Raw genomic sequence first — 17,141 nt, 5'->3', positions numbered from 1 at the left:
TCAAGGTCAACTTCTGAAGACCGTGTTGACTACTGCAAGGTTGTTAACACCGTCACAGTCCTGCAGGTCACATGTCTATGAACTTTACAAGAGTCTTGGGGTGACAGATTGTTTTAGTGCTGATCCGTCTTGGGGGCTCTTATGTTCTCATTGGCCTAAAATAAACACTCACTGGCCACTCCATTAGAAGATGACCAATTTCTGCCTTTGAAGATATGATAATGCTTAGTTTGCAGATATTGATACAACAATGTGTTTATTATTGTGCTTGTATGAATTAAAAAAAATAAAATTACAGTCGAAAATGTTGATTTTATTGAAGCCCTGTGGACCCTTAAAACACTCAACAAAACAATTTTCACACAGTGTTTAGCTTTAATCGACTGACTGATTGTCCAGCTGACTTGATTAAAATCGGAAGGTACTGCACATAAAATACTACGATAGTCACATAAGAATGGGATCTCTCTTGCTATTGCTTTTTAAAACCGGGTCACTTAGGTCACTGTCCTTGAAGAGGGTAGAGTGGGTGCGAAAAGGACATGGGAGGGACGTTCTTCAGTGGCCAATCTCGCACAGTCGGAAGAGTGGAGTTGCATAGTCATCATTGTTGTGTCACGCCGACTTCCTGTGCGAGTCTATTTAGGAGAAGGAGGCCATGACAGAGCGATGACGTGATTTTGACCTGAATGACTTCGAGAAGGGTCCATATTGGGCTTGACTTTTGAATGGCTTCAAGATTGAAAGGTGACAATAAACGGAACTACGACAGGAAGGACAAACGTGTTTGTGCTTGATGTGGACTCTTGACTCCGCCCTTCAGGTTCTGACCCATGTCAGCACGACGGAGGCGATGCCGGCGGCTAGGACCAGCAAGACAAGGAGTACGAGCGGAGAGGAGAGGGGGGGCACCCAGGCAGGCACCAGAGGTTCTTGACCTGTATTAGCCGGTTCTGCTTGCTTGTCCTGCTTGATGACAAGCGGCCTCACCTGCGAGATGCTCTCCTGCACGTACGCCAGGAAGAAACATCGTCAGCAACATCTAGTATCTCAGAACGTGAGTACATCCCTTACATTTCAGCAACTGTTCAATGGACGATGCCATTTAATGAAAATGGCAATGCCTGATGGGTGTTCTTGATACCCTTTGGAGTAGTCAGTGTACAGCTTGTATTGGACTACACACTTTCTATCCACTGGCAATACACATCGATCATTGTCTAAATCAGGGATGTCAAATGTACAGCCCCGGACCAGGTTTTATCTGGCCCGCGAGGCGATTTTGTTAGGTATAAAAATTTGCTGAAATTTTTGAATGAAAGAAACTGCTCTTCTAAATGTGTCCACTGGATGTCGCAATAGCAATTCTTTGTATCCCCTGCCGCAGGAGTGCGCAAGACTTCAGAAGGGGCGGAGCTATGTGCCCGGTTAAGATAGAGGACTGGGGTCACATAATCTGGGCGCACATAAATATGCAAAAACATGTATCCCCTTCTAACTTCATGTGTGATTCATGAAATGAGTCCAAATTCACAAGTTTTTTTTGCAGATGATGCTACATACCGTATGTACAGAATAAACCGCATGATGTTAGTACATCAGTTGAGGAAAATGAGTAACTTGCATTACTAACATCCTGTAATTTGATTTTGATATTACTATTTATTACATCCTTTGATAGATTAAAATATTACACCAATGAGAGCATTTTAAAACTGCCAAATACACAACTATTTGACTGATGAATATTATCGCATCATGTATTCAGAAATTATAAATCATCACAAATGAAGATAGTCTATTATGAACAGCAACATGTAAGTGTAAAAACACAAAAACATTATGATTTATATATTTTCAGATTATGCTTGTTCTATTTCTAAACAAAGAAAACAATTGGATGTTGTCTTTGTTTTTAAGTTATCATGACATGATTTCCACTTGGGAATAGATTTTCCTCTTTGGGGCCCCTGAGCTAAAATGAGTTTGACACCTCTGGTTTAAATAGATGGCAACACATGTGAGTTGCAAGACAATTTACTGGCATGGTAGTGGTCGCGTACATGAGTGCAGCTGGCACTGGGGTCTGCGGTTCATTGAGGGAACGACAAATTACAACACACACCAAAATGTGAGGGGTTTACTAGTGTATATGAAATGTGATCCACCTCTAGGATGGTGCGGCTCTGTGACTTATCCGGACTGAGCCGCAGAGTCCAGCGATGCGATTCATGACTCCGCCCGCCGTCGTCTTCGCTTTCGGTGGTGTCCTGCCGCGCCACGCGCTGTCGTTTGCGTCGCCGGGAGCTGATTCGCTGCAGAGAGCCTGGCTCTTGGAGCCTGAAAGGATGTACGGTGTTATTTGGAGAAGGTTTCGAGGAAAGCTGAAACAAGTGAGCGGCGCCACCTGCAGTCCGTGTCCTCGATGTCGGCGTCTGCGTCGCTCTCCCCCTGAGGGTCAGACAGCACACAATCCTCCTGCACACAGAAAGTTAACTTTAAATTGAATAATTGAATACTTAAAATACACTCTCTGCCTTTTTTTTCTGAGAGCTATACTACAAAATGTATTTTTTGTAATTTATTTCAAACTAAACCACATGGCTAAGCTGGTTTTGCCAGAACATTAACAAAATGTTGATACCGTCAATTTTGTTCATCTGCATCTTCGTTATTGTGTATCTTACATTATGCTGTGAAATGGTGCTCAAAGTTACTTACTTTTACAGAGTGATCGACTTGCACCGCAGATCACACACACTTGTTTACATTTGCAAAATAAAACTGCCTCTCATGCTTCATGAACATCTTATTGTTCTTCGTACTTACCACAGCGTGATTGTCACTACCAATGTCTAATGTTTGACAGCAGGGCAACGGTTTGATTGGCAACCAATAAGCAAACAATCCTTTTCTGTAAGAATTTAGGGGCGGGGCATCAATGAATTTGATTGGATGTACACATGTGGCTGTGGGGAAAGTTATCAGTCAACTACCCAGCATGCATTGCATCTAATCAATACATTTATATTTACATTATTGTTAGCACATGGTCGTTTGTTTTAGTACGTAGTAGTAGGTCATTTATTCTACATGTTAATTGAGCGTTTACGTGTTGTGAACGTTTATTTGCTTGTACTGTGTCTACAATATTCCAGAAGCCTTTGTGAGCTATTTGGAAAGAGGTGGCAAGCTATGGGTCAAAGACCCCTGGCATAGGGCCTAGTTTACTAACCTCTAAATACATCGCGCTAAGCAGCGTGTGCAATCTATAAAATAGCGTGTACAATAAGTGGGCATTTTGCATTTGATCTACTAAAACTGCATTTGCAATTAAAAAGAGGCGGGCCCACTTTATTTAAATGAGAATTTTGCATGTACTATATGGGGCATCACCACGGAGACACTTTCATTTGATGCACAGTCATCTTATCATGCTCCTACATGTGGCGTTTTGCTAGGTTTTCCAACAAGCAGAAGACATCCATCACTTTCTATGGGCATTATAGAAGTAGTCGTGGAGTTTTTCTTTTTCTTTTCTTTTTAACCGCTGAATATCCACAGGGAGGGGGACTGCACGATTGTGCTTAACACTCAAAAAATGCATACTTTAAGAAGTTTTTTGTTTTTTTATCAAACAGGATATATTAAGTTTATTAGTTAATATATTAGTATATATAGTATATATTAGTATAAATACTAGTTTTTGTCAAAGGGGACAATGCGATTTCAGAGAACACACATGGTTAAAAAAGCCAGAATCAGCCAGAAGGCTAGTTTTCATCTGTAGCCCCCTGGCCATGATGTAAAAAAGGCAGTAAAATTACAATGAAAAAGAAAAAGAAAAGAAAAACCGAGAAAAAGAAAAAAAACACAGAATACATATACAAACCCTGTTTCCAAATGAGTTGGGAAATGGTGTTAGATGTAAATATAAACAGAATACAATGATTTGCAAATCATTTTCAACCCATATTCAGTTGAATATGCTACAAAAACAACATATTTGATGTTCAAACTGATAAACATTTTTTTGGTTGTAAATAATCACTAACTTTAGTATTTGATGTCAGCAACACGTGACAAAGAAGTTGGGAAAGGTGGCAATAAATACCGATAAAGTGGAGGAATGCTCATCAAACACTTATTTGGAACATCCCACAGGTGTGCAGGCTGATTGGGAACAGGTGGGTGGCATAATTGGCTATAAAAACAGCTTCCCAAAAAATGCTCAGTCTTTCACAAGAAAGGATGGGGCGAGGTACACCCCTTTGTCCACAACTCCTTGAGCAAATAGTCAAACACTTTAAGAACAACGTTTCTCAAAGTGCAATTGCAAGAAATTTAGAGATTTCAACGTCTACGGTCCATAGTATCATCAAAAAGTTCAGAAAATCTGAAGAAATCTCTCCACGTAAGCGGCATGGCTGGAAACCAACATTGAATGACCGTGACCTCCGATCCCTCAGACGGCACTGTATCAAAAAAACGACATCAATTTCTAAAGGATATCACCACATGGGCTCAGGAACACTTCAGAAAACCACTGTCACTAAATACAGTTCGTCGCTACATCTGTAAGTGCAAGTTAAAGCTCTACTATGCAAAGCGAAAGCCATTTATCAACAGCATCCAGAAACGCAGCCAGCTTCTCTGGGCCCGAGATCATCTAAGATGGACTGATGCAAAGTGGAAAAGTGTTCTGTGGTCTGACGAGTCCACATTTCAAATTGTTTTTGGAAATATTCGACATTGTGTCATCCGGACCAAAGGGAAAGCAAACCACCCAGACTGTTATCGACGCAAAGTTCAAAAGCCAGCATCTGTGATGGTATGGGGGTGCATTAGTGCCCAAGGCCTGGGTAACTTACACATCTGTGAAGGCACCAATAATGCTGAAAGGTACATACAGGTTTTGGAACGACATATGCTGCCATCTAACCACCGTCTTTTTCATGGACGCCCCTGCTTATTTCAGCAAGACAATGCCAAGCCACATTCAGCACGTGTTACAACAGCGTGGCTTTGTAAAAAAAGAGTGCGGGTACTTTCCTGGCCAGCCTGCAGTCCAGACCTGTCTCCCATGGAAAATGTGTGGCGCATTATGAAGTGTAAATTACGACAGCGGAGACCCCGGTCTGTTGAAAGACTGAAGCTCTACATAAAACAAGAATGGGAAAGAATTCCACTTTCAAAGCTTCAACAATTAGTTTCCTCAGTTCCCAAACATTTATTGAGTGTTGTTAAAAGAAAAGCTGATGTAACACAGTGGTGAACATGCCCTTTCCCAACTACTTTTGCACATGTTGCAGCCATGAAATTGTAAGTTTATTATTATTTGCAAAAAAACAAATAAAGTTTATGAGTTTGAACATCAAATATCTTGTCTTTGTAGTGCATTCAATTGAATATGGGTTGAAAAGGATTTGCAAATCATTGTATTCTGTTTATATTTACATCTAATACAATTTCCCAACTCATATGGAAACAGGGTTTGTACGACATTATAAAAAATGAAATATGACATCACAACATAACATTTATCATAGCATCAAAACAGGTTCATCTTTTAGTGCTGGCAGCTGTAAGCATTGATAAGGCATATTTTATTTATTTTTTTGTGAAGGCCTGTTTTGTTATATATGTGTGTATATACATATATATATATATATATATATATATATGTTAGTATTAATAATACCTTCTGCCAGAATGCAGCTGAGATAGACTACAGCACCCCCCGTGACCCCAAAAGGGACAAGCGGTAGGAAATGGATGGATGGATGGATGTAAGTAATATATATTTTATGGGAAAAAACAAATATCATCAAATCACACTAGAACGTTTTAGTACACGCAAACTACCTGTGGCTGTAGGCAACCTCATGATTATTTCATTTTTAATAAACTCTAGAAGATTGGAGGTGCCCACATTTGAAGTATCTGTTAGTAGACATATTTACCTTCGTATGTGCTTTAAAATGTCAGTCGTTGGTGTGAAACTTATACTTGATACACTTGCTACGCTGTTGCACACAATAAATGCATCAGCGATATAAATGCTGACTGAGCTGTTTGTTCCTTCGCGCTATAACAGTGGTTCTATGTTGTGAAAAATATTATTGTTGATGAATGACCATGGCTTTATATCATCATTTAAAAGGTCTGTTTGCAACTCGCTCAAAGTTACATTTTTACAAGAAGCGCGTAGCTAATGTTACTATCAGTAGTTTAAGGGAACATATTTGATCAATAATGTCTATATATTTTTTCACAATTTGAAAAGAAACCTTTTCAAAGCTTCCGCACAGAACAAATGAGATGTAGGCTCTCATTGGATTCCATAAACCATAAACACCGCCTTGATTTTTGTGTGTGTGTGTACTCTGAAGGCGGATCACAACAACAACAGCTTTAATATAAAAATAAGATGTAGGATATAATAAGTTTTGGTAAATAAAAGCCTTCCATCCATCCTTTTTCTACCGCTTATTCCCTTTGGGGTCGCGGGGAGCGCTGATGCCTATGTCAGCTAGAATCGGGCAGAAAGTGGGGTACACCATGGATAAGTTGCCACCTCATTGCATAAATAACATTTATTTCCTGCTTCCAATGAAATCTCTGCAGTTTACTATAGAAATGCCTCTGCTATAAATACAACTACTAAATTAAGTGTTTGGGTCTTTGGTCCACACACAATCTAATGCCGGGGTTTCAAACATACGTCCCGAGGGCCGGATCAGGCCCGCGAACAGGTTTTATCCTGCCCGCGGGATTAGTTGCTGAGTATAAAAATTAACCTGAATTTTTTGAATGAATCAAACAGCTGTTTTAAATGTGTCCACTTGATGTTGCAAGAGCAATTATTTGTATTTTTTTATAGAAGATGCTACCTATGTCCAAAATAAACCACATGATGTTAGTACATCAGTCGACGAAAATGAGCAAACTACATGAATAACATTCTGTTTTTTGATTTTGATATAATTTTTTTATCTTGATTGATTGAAAATAAACACCAATGAGTTGACTGATGAACAATATCACGTAATTTGTTCATAAAATATAAATAACGACAAATAAAGAAAGAATACTATTAGATGTACAAAAACCACAACATTAGGATTTGTACAGTTTCAGAAAAGTTCTATTTTTAAACAAAGAAAATAATCTGAAGTTGTCATTATTTTTAACTTATCGTGCCGTGATTTCACCAGTCCGGCCCACTTGGGAGTAGATTTTTCCCCATGTGGCCCCCGATCTAAAATGAGTTTGACACCCCTGGATCTATTGACTTTTACAGTGACACAAGACACATTTCCATGGCAACAAAAACTACAGTACCTCTGTTCCATATCCCTCTGAGTAGCGTGTCATTACCACAACTGGGTTTCTTTCACAGCTTTCACACGGCACTGCCTCCTGAGAAAAGATGTGGCGGGTGAGCTCGGACGAACCCCAGCTGTGGGGCAACCCCCGGCGAGCGCTTACCGACGAAGGCGTGAGCGTTTCTGAATAACGCGGGCGGGGGCACGCCACATCTGGACCCCGGCGACTTGGCCCCACCTAGGAGGAAGACGAAAAGCGCTTTATTGAAGGAAGCTGGTGCGCTGACGTGTTGCAAAGAGGCAGAAGATGAACAACCTCACAGTCATTGTCGGACGTCTCTCCTGAGGAAAAGAGGCTGTGGGAGTCCCCCCGCAGCATGACCTCTGACCTGGCTCACATAGACCTAGAGTAGACCGCATCGTTTGCGTCATGCTCGCAATGATGGTTTTACACGCTGTTCATCCCACAGGTCAGTCAATCAATTAATCAATGTTTATTCATTTTGCCCTAAATCACAAGTGTCTCAAAGGGCTGCACAAGCCACAACGACATCCTCGGTTCAGATCCCACATAAGGGCAAGGAAAAACTCACAACCAAGTGGGATGTCAATGTGAAGGACTATGAGAAACCTTGGAGAGGACCGCAGATGGCAACGGACGTCGAGTAGGTCTAGCATAATATTGTGAAAGTCCAGTCCATAGTGGATCTAACATAATAGTGAGAGTCCAGTCCAGCTGTAGTTTTAATGTGCTAATATTGAGTGGTTTAGCGTGTAAGTAAAGTTAGTGTTACAGATGGAGTCACATCTGGCGAGCAGTGGCGCACTCGCGTTACGTAACGGGCAACTTTTTGCATCAGGACCAGACGATTAAATGACACTGCCATTGCTACTCATCACGCAACATTCACACCGTTCATTGACTCACACGCGAACCGGCTAAGCACTGTGGAATCATTCGACGCGGTGATGGTTTAAAAAAAAAAAGATACAAAAAAGACGTTTGATCATCTTACCTGGATAGCATGACGAAGACGTGAAGACCTCTAAAATACGAAGGTAGCCTGCTGTGGAGATGCCAGCCAGGTGCTGCTTGGCACGCACTGGTCGACGATGTTTGACATTGTGGCAAATCCTTCGTGACGTCACTTGACACACGGATGATTGACAGTTTACGCATTCGGCGGGATACCGCGAGCGAGCCTTCAGAACAAAGCGGAAGTGCGTAGGAATGTGGAGTTCCGCTCGATCCTTTCAAAATAAAAACGCTGGAGAAAAGACACGTTTTTTTTTTTTTTAAATACACAAACCTAAATAGGGCAGTACAGTGGTAGAGGGGTTAGTGCGTCTGCCTCACAATACAAAGGTCCTGAGTAGTCCTGGGTTCAATCCCGGACTCTGGATCTTTCTGTGTGGAGGTTGCATGTCCTCCCCGTGACTGCTTGGGTTCCCTCCGGGTAATCCGGCTTCCTCCCATTTCCAAAGACATGCACCTGGGGATAGGTTGATTGGCAACACTAAATGGTCCCTAGTGTGTGAATGTTGTCTGTCCATCTGTGTTGGCACTGCGACGAGGTGGTGACTTGTCCAGGGTGTACCCCGCCTTCCGCCCGATTGTAGCTGTGATAGGCACCAGCGCCCCCCGTGACCCGAAAGGGAATAAGCGGTAGAAAAAATGGATGGATGGATGGACAAACCAAAATATGCTATCATATATACGAATATCATTCATAAATACATAGGGCCTACTTTCGCAAGCCAATTTAATTTAAAACATTTGTATACAATTGGCCCTAGTGTGTGAATGTGAGTGTACATGTTGTCTATCTATCTATGTTGGCCCTGCGACGAGGTGGTTACTTGTCCAGGGTGTGTGCCTTCCGCCCGATTGTAGCTGTGATAGGCACCAGCGCCCCCTGTGGCCCCAAAAGAAATAACCGGTGGGAAAATGGATGGATGGATGGACAAACCAAAATATGGTATCATATATATGAATATCATTCATAAATAAGGACGGCGTGGCGCAGTGGGAGAGTGGCCGTGCACAACCTGAGGGTCCCTGGTTCAATCCCCACCTAGTACCAACCTCGTCACGTCCGCTGTGTCCTGAGCAAGACACTTCACCCTTGCTCCAGATGGGTGCTGGTTAGCGCCATGCATGGCAGCTCCCTCCATCAGTGTATGAATGGTTAAATGTGGAAGTAGTGTCAAAGCGCTTTGAGTACGTTAAAGGTTGAAAAGTGCTTTACAAGTACAACCCATTTATCATTTATTTATAAATACATAGGGCCTACTTTTGCAAGCCAATGTAATTTAAAACATTTGTATACTATTGGCCCTAATGTGTGAATGTGAGTGTAAATGTTGTCTGTCTGTCTATGTTGGCCCTGTGATGAGATGGCGACTTGTCCAGGGTGTACACCGCCTTCCGCCCGAAGCAGCTGAGATAAACTCCAGCACCCCACACGACCCCGAACGGTACAAGCGGTAGAAATGGATGGATGGATGTATGCACGTACAGCACTTAAGACCTTCAGTATATCAGTATGTGGAATTAAATTATTGAATGGATTAAGCAAAGCAATAAAACAATTTACTAATATGATCCACTTCAAGAAACTCTTCAAACTTAAAGTGATTACAAAGTACAAAGAAGAAGAACCATGATATAGATTCTGAATTTATTTCATCCATCCAATTATTTTCAAAATAATCTTACTCATCTCACTATATGAAATTTAATTTACCTCACCAAGGATTATTTATTCAACTATTTTTATTGTGATTACTTATGGTGTATATTGTGAATAAATTGAGAACAGGAAGTGAACAAAAGTTTTAGCAACTGTTATGTAAAAATTAAGAGGTAGGATTAAATAAACTCTGCTTCTTCCTACTCCTTTTCGAACATGTTGAAAAGAGAAACTGAAAATTGTGATGTATCATGTTGTGTGCTTGCATGTTAGAAATAAACTCAAACTCAAACAGTATATACAAATATTCTCGCATTTGTTACATCATTGATCAGAATCAGAATCAGAAATACTTTAATAATCTTTGAGGGGAAATTAAGATTTTCAGCACAATCCCATTCCAGAGCCTACAAACATTACATGGAGACAGAACAGGATCGCTGACGGGTCTGCCAACTTCCGGCGCCCCTTACAAAAAAGATGAAAAACAGGTAAACGATGTAAAAAACAAATATTCAGTCTAAGCCTGGGCCCCTGGAGAAGGGGTCCAGACTAAGGCCATGGAAAAAACACAGCCGTCATAGCCAGAGCAAACATAAATATGTGTGTAAGAGGGAAACATCAAAGAGCTCGAAGGACATTAAAAAAAACATTAAAAGACCAGAGCTGATGCAAACAGCCATTTCGACATACAACCATAAAAGTACAAATCCCAACCCATATTCTGTTGAATGCACTACGAAGACAAGATATTTGATGTTCAAACTCATAAACTTTTTTTTTTTTTTTTCAAATAATAATTAACTTAGAATTTCATGGCTGCAACATGTGCCAAAGTAGTTGGGAAAGGGCATGTTCACCACTGTGTTACATCATCTTTTCTTTTAACAACACTCAATAAACGTTTGTTAAATGAGAAAACTAATTGTTGAAGCTTTGAAAGTGGAATTATTTCCCATTCTTGTTTTATGTAGAGCTTCAGTCGTTCAACAGTCCGGGGTCTCCGCTGTTGTATTTTACGCTTCATAATGAACCACACATTTTCGATGGGAGACAGGTCTGGACTGCAACATTTTTTTTTTTACAAAGCCACGCTGTTGTAACACTTGTCTTGCTGAAATAAGCAGGGGCGTCCATGATAACGTTGCTTGGATGACAACATATGTTGCTCCAAAACCTGTATGGACTTTTCAGCATTAATGGTGCCTTCACAGAGGTATAAGTTACACATGCCTTGGGAACTAGTACACCCCCATACAATCACAGATGCTGGCTTTTGAACTTTGTGCCTATAACAATCCGAATGGTTCTTCTCCTCTTTGTTCTGGAGGACACCACGTCATCTGTTTCCAAATATAATTTGAAATGTGGACTCGTCAGACCACAGAACACCTTTCCACTTTGCATCAGTCCATCTTAGGTGAGCTCGGGCCCAGCCAAGCCGGCGGTGTTTCAGGATATTGTTGATAAATGGGTTTGGCTTTGCATAGTAGAGTTTTAACTTGAACTTACAGATGTAGCGACCAACTGTAGTTACTGACAGTGGTTTTATGAAGTGTTCCTGAGCCCAAGTGGTGATATCCTTTGCACACTGATGTCGGTTTTTGATGCAGTACTGCCTGAGGGCTCAAAAGTCCGTAATGTCATCACTTACGTGCAGTGATTTCTCCAGATTCTCTGAACTTTTTGATGATTTCACGGACCGTAGATGGTAAAATCCTTAAATTCCTTGCAATAGCTCGTTGGGAAATGTTGTTCTAAAACTGTTCGACAATTTGCTTACAAAGTGGTGACCCTCACCCCATTCTTGTTTGTGAATTACTTAGCATTTCATGGAAATTGCTTTATACCCAATCATGGCACCCAACTGTTTCCAATTAGCCTGCACACCTGTGGGATGTTCCATATAAGTGTTTGATGATCATTCCTCAATTTTCTCAGGATTTATTGCCACCTTTCCCAACTTCTTTGTCACGTGTTGCTGGCAACAAATTCCAAAGCTAATGATTATTTGCAAAAAAAAGAAAATGTTTATCAGTTTGAACATCAAATATGTTGTCTTTGAAGCATATTCAACTGAATATGGGTTGAAAATTATTTGCAAATCATTGTATTCCGTTTATATTTACATCTAGCACAATTTCCCAACTCATATGGAAACGGGGTTTGTAAAACAGCAACAACAAAAGAAAACATATACACTGTGGTGGCGTCTGCGGTGTTCCACGACATCGTCTGCTTTGGTTGGGGGAGCATGGCCAGAGACAGGAGGAGACCCAACAAAGCAACCAAGGTCTAAAATGTTTAAAATGGCCACCTCTTCAGGAATAAGTATCAAACAGGCATACGATATTATGGTTATGGTAATAATTTATTTGTACAACATATCTGAAAAGGAGCAGGAAGAAGCAAAGTTTATATTTACCGTATTTCCTTGAATTGTCGCAGGGCATATATTATGCGCCTGCCTTGAATTACTGCCGGGTCAAACTCGCTTCGCAAAATAATTAGCGCATGCTTGGTATTACCGCCTGGTCAAACTCGTGACATCATGAGTGACTCTTCCCCTGTCATCATTTTCAAAATGGAGGAGGCTGATTTCAATACCGGTAATCTGAAATCCCATTAAGGGAAGAAGATTAAGAGCTATTCAGTAAGATTTAAGGTCCAAGCTTACATCACACTCAAATTTTTACTGCATGCCTTTGGTAAGTGCCGGAGTGAGAAGAGGTTTTAAAATAATTAACGCATGCTTACTTTTACCGCATGCCTTTACTAAGTGCAGGAGTGAAAAGAGGTTTTAAATTAATTAGCGCCCCGGCGGCAATCCAAGGAAATACGATAATCCTACCCCTTCTCCATGTTTATTATTGATAGTTCATCAACACCATAACTTTCCCATGTTTAAATTAATTTTTCGTTTTGTGTGAAATAAAAAAGGTGTTTATAAAACATGAATAAGTAAAATGTTATTGATAGTCAATGAAAGTTATGTATTACTTATAGTGACGTTAACTATATGAAAATGTATTATCATGGTTTTTGTGACCAAAATTATGACGGTTACCATTATAATCATGGTACTGTTGAATGTGCTCACAAAGTTCTTACACACATACAAAAAACTATTACCATTTAAAAAAAAAATCTATGTGTCTTGTAGTCATGTTATCATTCAAACTAGTTAGCGATTAGTGCGCTAGTGACTTTTTAAGAAAATGAGTGGTATCACCCTGAGTTTTTCAAAGTGAGGCAATCAATCACGTTTTAGGATAATTAAAATTTTGAACTGTTTTGAGTTTTACTGTGGTTTATCGTTAGACCGCAATCTACTTAATATTGCAGAACCTGACAGGATATTTGTTACTATTGTATAGTTGTTGTTCACTTGTCTTTATGAGTTTTGTGTTTTATTGTTTTGTAATTGAGAAGATGTCAGGAGTCTATCCCAGTGGACTTTCGATGAGAAGTAGGGTACATCCTAGACTGGTCACCTGTCAAACACAGGACACATACACACAACCATTCACTCACATTCACAGCGATGGAAAATTTAGAACATAGAATATAATATAATCTCTTTATTGTCATATTTCATCATAGTTAACAAAGAAATTAAATGCCATTCATCAGTGCAATACAAATAAAAATCTCTAATATATATCATCACACATACCATTTTATTAAAAAATGTTGTACATTGCATGAATGTTATTTCAGTATTTGTAAGAACAGAAACATTTGGCAGTGTGCCATTTCAGAACTGCACAGAATTTAGGGTCTCAACCTTTTGGGTTATAGGAGAAAGCCGGAATATCCTGACATAACCTGACAGTGAGCCAAACCGGCCTCTACGACATCGTGAAGCCAATCCAGAATTTGTAAAAATCTGTATAGTTTGTTTGGTTGAAGCAGCCATGCATTCCCATTTTGTTGGAAATGTCCCTGGAGCCACCAAACAAGATAAGGGAGGGAGGCTGCATGACCGAGGGAGGGAACCAAGCTCATTAAGGCTGCAAGTCGACCATAAACGAGTTGATCTCAAGAACACGACAATAACGTGTGTGTTTTGCACCAATGGACATCATTCAGCTTCTTGGGTATCATGTCTTAAATAAATTTTAGTCAAAATGAGCAGTTCTCAAAAGGTGCATTGCCCTGCAAGTGCATTAATGTGATGTAAGGTTGGATTGAAAAAAAGGCAGCTCTTTTATGGGCGGGAAGCAGATGCAATGCGGATAGTGTTGGGTTGTGTGTGTACGAGCCGCAATACAAACAGGAGATGAAGGCCCGATAAGGAAATTAAGGGAAAGGGTGCAACTCAAATAAAGCGAGACTGATGCACAGTCTCTCTCTCTCTCTCTCTCTCAGAAGGAGACAAAGCTAGAAAGATGTCTGCAGAGTCGTCAGGGCGATATTGAAGATTTGAGGTCAAACATTTCCAGCGATTCATTGAAGACCAGAAGAACTTTATCCAGGGTGCATCTAGAACACCTCAATATGTTGAAGTGACCATGAAAGAGTCAGACCAAGCCAAGGACAGCCCCCCAAAGTGGGATTGGCCCCTCAAGCCTGACACGCGCCTCTGCCTTAACACTTTAGACTTCTCAGACCTCTGGGATGAGGAAGAACTGGACAGCACTGAAGACGAAGAAACCAACTCTACAGATGAAAGATTATATGGTGTTCTAACGCCTCCACCACCTCCTCCTCTCGACCAAAAACGCTTCCTAGCCACCCCAAAGAGAGCTGCCAATAAATGTGCCACCCTGAAACTTCACTGGAGGGCTCTGCCGAGTTTGGTCCCACTTCCCCGGAGGACTCGCTTTGGAACTCAGACTATTTGGGCCGGACTTGAGCCAGTCCACTTGGATACGGATTGGCTGGAGTTTCTGTTTGAATGGAAGGGCAAAAGCACCTGCTTGAGTGTGGCCTGTGAGCAGCGGGTAAGAGATGTCAGGGCTTGTGCACTATCATGAAGTGATGTCTTATCTTCCTGTCTTTTGACCCAGAAACAAGCAGTAGTGTCAGTGTTGGGAATGACGAGGAGTAACAACATCACTATCACCATGAGCCGCCTGCCACCCCTACGTCTCCTTCCCCCTGCTATATACAGCATGGACAGCAGTGTGCTGGACCGAGAGGACCTTCAGGTACTGTCCAGTGTTTGAATAATAATGTTGTTTTGCTGAAGAGTTTGTTGTGTACTGCAGCGGCTTCAAACTCTTATCCCAACTGAGGAAGAGCTCTGTCTGATCAAAGAGGCTAAGACTAAGAACCCCGGTTGCCCTCTGGCCACAGCCGACCTCTGCCTTCAGACTTTGGGGGAGATCCCTTATCTGAGCTCCAGGCTTAACCTATGGGCCTTCGCATTGGATTACGACTCTTTGGAACAGGTGAGTAACGACCACTCTTTAAATCATTACACTCTGCTTTATGTTTGCGCCTCTTTTTAGGAGATTGCCGAGCCACTCTTCCACCTGAAAGTGGCCATGGAGCAGCTGGTAGCTAGCGAGACCTTCAGACACATTCTTGCGACAGTGTTAGCCATTGGTAACTTCCTCAACGGATGTAAGGTGAGAAGGAAGCAATCCCTAATGGGGTCCATACTGTGTTATGCATAGACTTGCATGCCCCAGGCTTGCGGTTTCGAGTTGAGCTACCTGGGCAAGCTCTCCCAGGTGAGGGACACACGCTCCCGCCAGCCTCTGCTGCATCATGTATGCGTGCTCCTGTTGCATCTCTACCCTCAGTCCTCGGATCTCTACTCGGAACTGACAGCGGTTAGCAAAGCTGGCAAGGTGGTGTGCAATTATTTGTGTTTTTAAAGATACACAAAATGGTCTGCAATTCCTCCTCCTCCATATTTACAGTGGGACTACTCCCTGGTCCAAGCCAATCTAGACCACCTCGGTGACGTCTGTAGAGTTTCATGGCAGCAGATGAAGATGTTAGATAGAGCAGAGGAATGTAAATTGTCAAAGGGGGAGCAGAGGAGACTGTTAGTGGAAGGAGGTGAACGCTTAGGACAGAATGGGGCGCTCCGTCACAGGCTTTCACATATCCTGAGGGAGTGTGAGGACAGGATGAAGGTCTTGAGAGCTGTCCATCGCAGGGTTGTCAACCGGTGAGTCACCCCACTGCTAGTTTGAGGTACAGTAAGCATGATGAGTGTATTAATCAAAACAAATATTTCCAGGTTCCACTCATTCCTCTTGTTCCTGGGTTACTCTAAAGCAATGGCACGAGAAACCAGAGCAGAGGACTTCTGTAGAACAATAAGTAACTTCTCTCTCGAGTTCCGGGCCGCTCAGCAGACCATTCTGCTTCAGAGGGAGCGTGCAGCTGCAAGTCCAAGTCTAAACACTCCTGCAAGAAGAGGGAAACCATCTCCAAAACATGTACAAGTACACGACCTGGCAAATAATGCAAAGAAACAAGGCTCTGTGTTACTTAATCAGGAAAGTGAGCAACACCGCAATCTGGAGGCCGTGCTGACTTCAACCGACTTTACCTCCAAGCTGGATGTGACGCTGCCTCTGCACCGCAGGAGGATGCTAAACAACCAAGGTGAGGCTAAGATCCTCCATCATCTTTCCCGTTGTTTTAAATTCTTACTAAGCGCACATTTGTTTGCTTGTCAGGTCCACTCTCAGCAAAATTGAAGCGGTAACGCTGCTGGTGGAGAGCTAACCAGATGACGTGACATCTCAAATATATAGTTTGAACACTTAACTTTACATACAACAACTTGAAAGAATTGAAGAAACTATTAAAAACTTTCTGCTCGAAACAAAACGGGCATTTCTTATTATGGTTGTACTTGCCACATAGTAAATCAAAAAGGGTACAGCAGGTGGCGCATGCGTACTTCATTGACGACATAGAGCAGGGGTCACCAACCTTTTTGAAACCAAGAGCTACTTCTTGGGTAATGATTAATGCAAAGGGATACCAGTTTGATACACATTTAAATAAATTGCCAAAAATAGCCAATTAACCTTTAAAAAATAAATCTGGCACTCACCGAGGGTGGACGCTCTCCTTTCCTCTCCCTTATCTCTCCTGCTTGCTTTTTTTTTTTGTCTTGTCCTAACTTTCTTGTTGCCTCTTTTTTGCA

At 41.5% G+C, this 17,141-nt stretch overlaps 2 protein-coding genes across 2 annotated transcripts; one reads left to right on the top strand and one right to left on the bottom strand.

Annotated features, from left to right (window-relative positions):
- Positions 1-292: 292 nt before the first annotated feature.
- si:ch211-63p21.1 (uncharacterized) lies at positions 293-8,561 on the bottom strand. The gene is made up of 7 exons (XM_061913419.1): positions 8,345-8,561; positions 7,645-7,732; positions 7,492-7,566; positions 7,345-7,422; positions 2,408-2,478; positions 2,169-2,340; positions 293-1,005 (listed from the first exon to the last, which is right to left on the bottom strand). The coding sequence occupies exons 2-7, from the start codon at positions 7,705-7,707 to the stop codon at positions 820-822; spliced, it is 645 nt and encodes a 214-aa protein (XP_061769403.1). The 5' UTR covers positions 7,708-7,732; positions 8,345-8,561; the 3' UTR covers positions 293-819.
- On the top strand, positions 406-16,819 carry si:ch211-63p21.2 (FH1/FH2 domain-containing protein 1). Its single transcript, XM_061913418.1, has 11 exons — positions 406-747; positions 824-1,057; positions 7,403-7,798; positions 14,393-14,967; positions 15,034-15,174; positions 15,235-15,417; positions 15,478-15,597; positions 15,661-15,822; positions 15,895-16,148; positions 16,221-16,591; positions 16,666-16,819. The coding sequence occupies exons 4-11, from the start codon at positions 14,536-14,538 to the stop codon at positions 16,692-16,694; spliced, it is 1,692 nt and encodes a 563-aa protein (XP_061769402.1). The 5' UTR covers positions 406-747; positions 824-1,057; positions 7,403-7,798; positions 14,393-14,535; the 3' UTR covers positions 16,695-16,819.
- Positions 16,820-17,141: the final 322 nt, after the last annotated feature.

The sequence above is a fragment of the Nerophis ophidion genome, linkage group LG10 (assembly GCF_033978795.1).
Source record: "Nerophis ophidion isolate RoL-2023_Sa linkage group LG10, RoL_Noph_v1.0, whole genome shotgun sequence".
Classification (NCBI taxonomy): Eukaryota; Metazoa; Chordata; class Actinopteri; order Syngnathiformes; family Syngnathidae; genus Nerophis; species Nerophis ophidion.
Note: the sequence above shows the minus strand (reverse complement) of the source record. Positions and strands in the feature narration are given on the sequence as shown.

Bases quoted from the DNA above. Each gene is read 5' to 3' on its own strand.
- si:ch211-63p21.2 (XM_061913418.1), top strand. From the start codon at position 14,536: ATGAAAGAGTCAGACCAAGCCAAGGACAGCCCCCCAAAGTGGGATTGG. The intron at 15,175-15,234 runs GTACTGTCCAGT...TGTGTACTGCAG, and splicing joins TGGACCGAGAGGACCTTCAG to CGGCTTCAAACTCTTATCCC. The intron at 15,598-15,660 runs GTGAGAAGGAAG...TGCATGCCCCAG, and splicing joins ACTTCCTCAACGGATGTAAG to GCTTGCGGTTTCGAGTTGAG.
- si:ch211-63p21.1 (XM_061913419.1), bottom strand. From the start codon at position 7,707: ATGCTGCGGGGGGACTCCCACAGCCTCTTTTCCTCAGGAGAGACGTCC. The intron at 7,423-7,491 runs GTAAGCGCTCGC...ATCTTTTCTCAG, and splicing joins AAACGCTCACGCCTTCGTCG to GAGGCAGTGCCGTGTGAAAG. The intron at 2,341-2,407 runs GTGGCGCCGCTC...ACATCCTTTCAG, and splicing joins ATCGAGGACACGGACTGCAG to GCTCCAAGAGCCAGGCTCTC.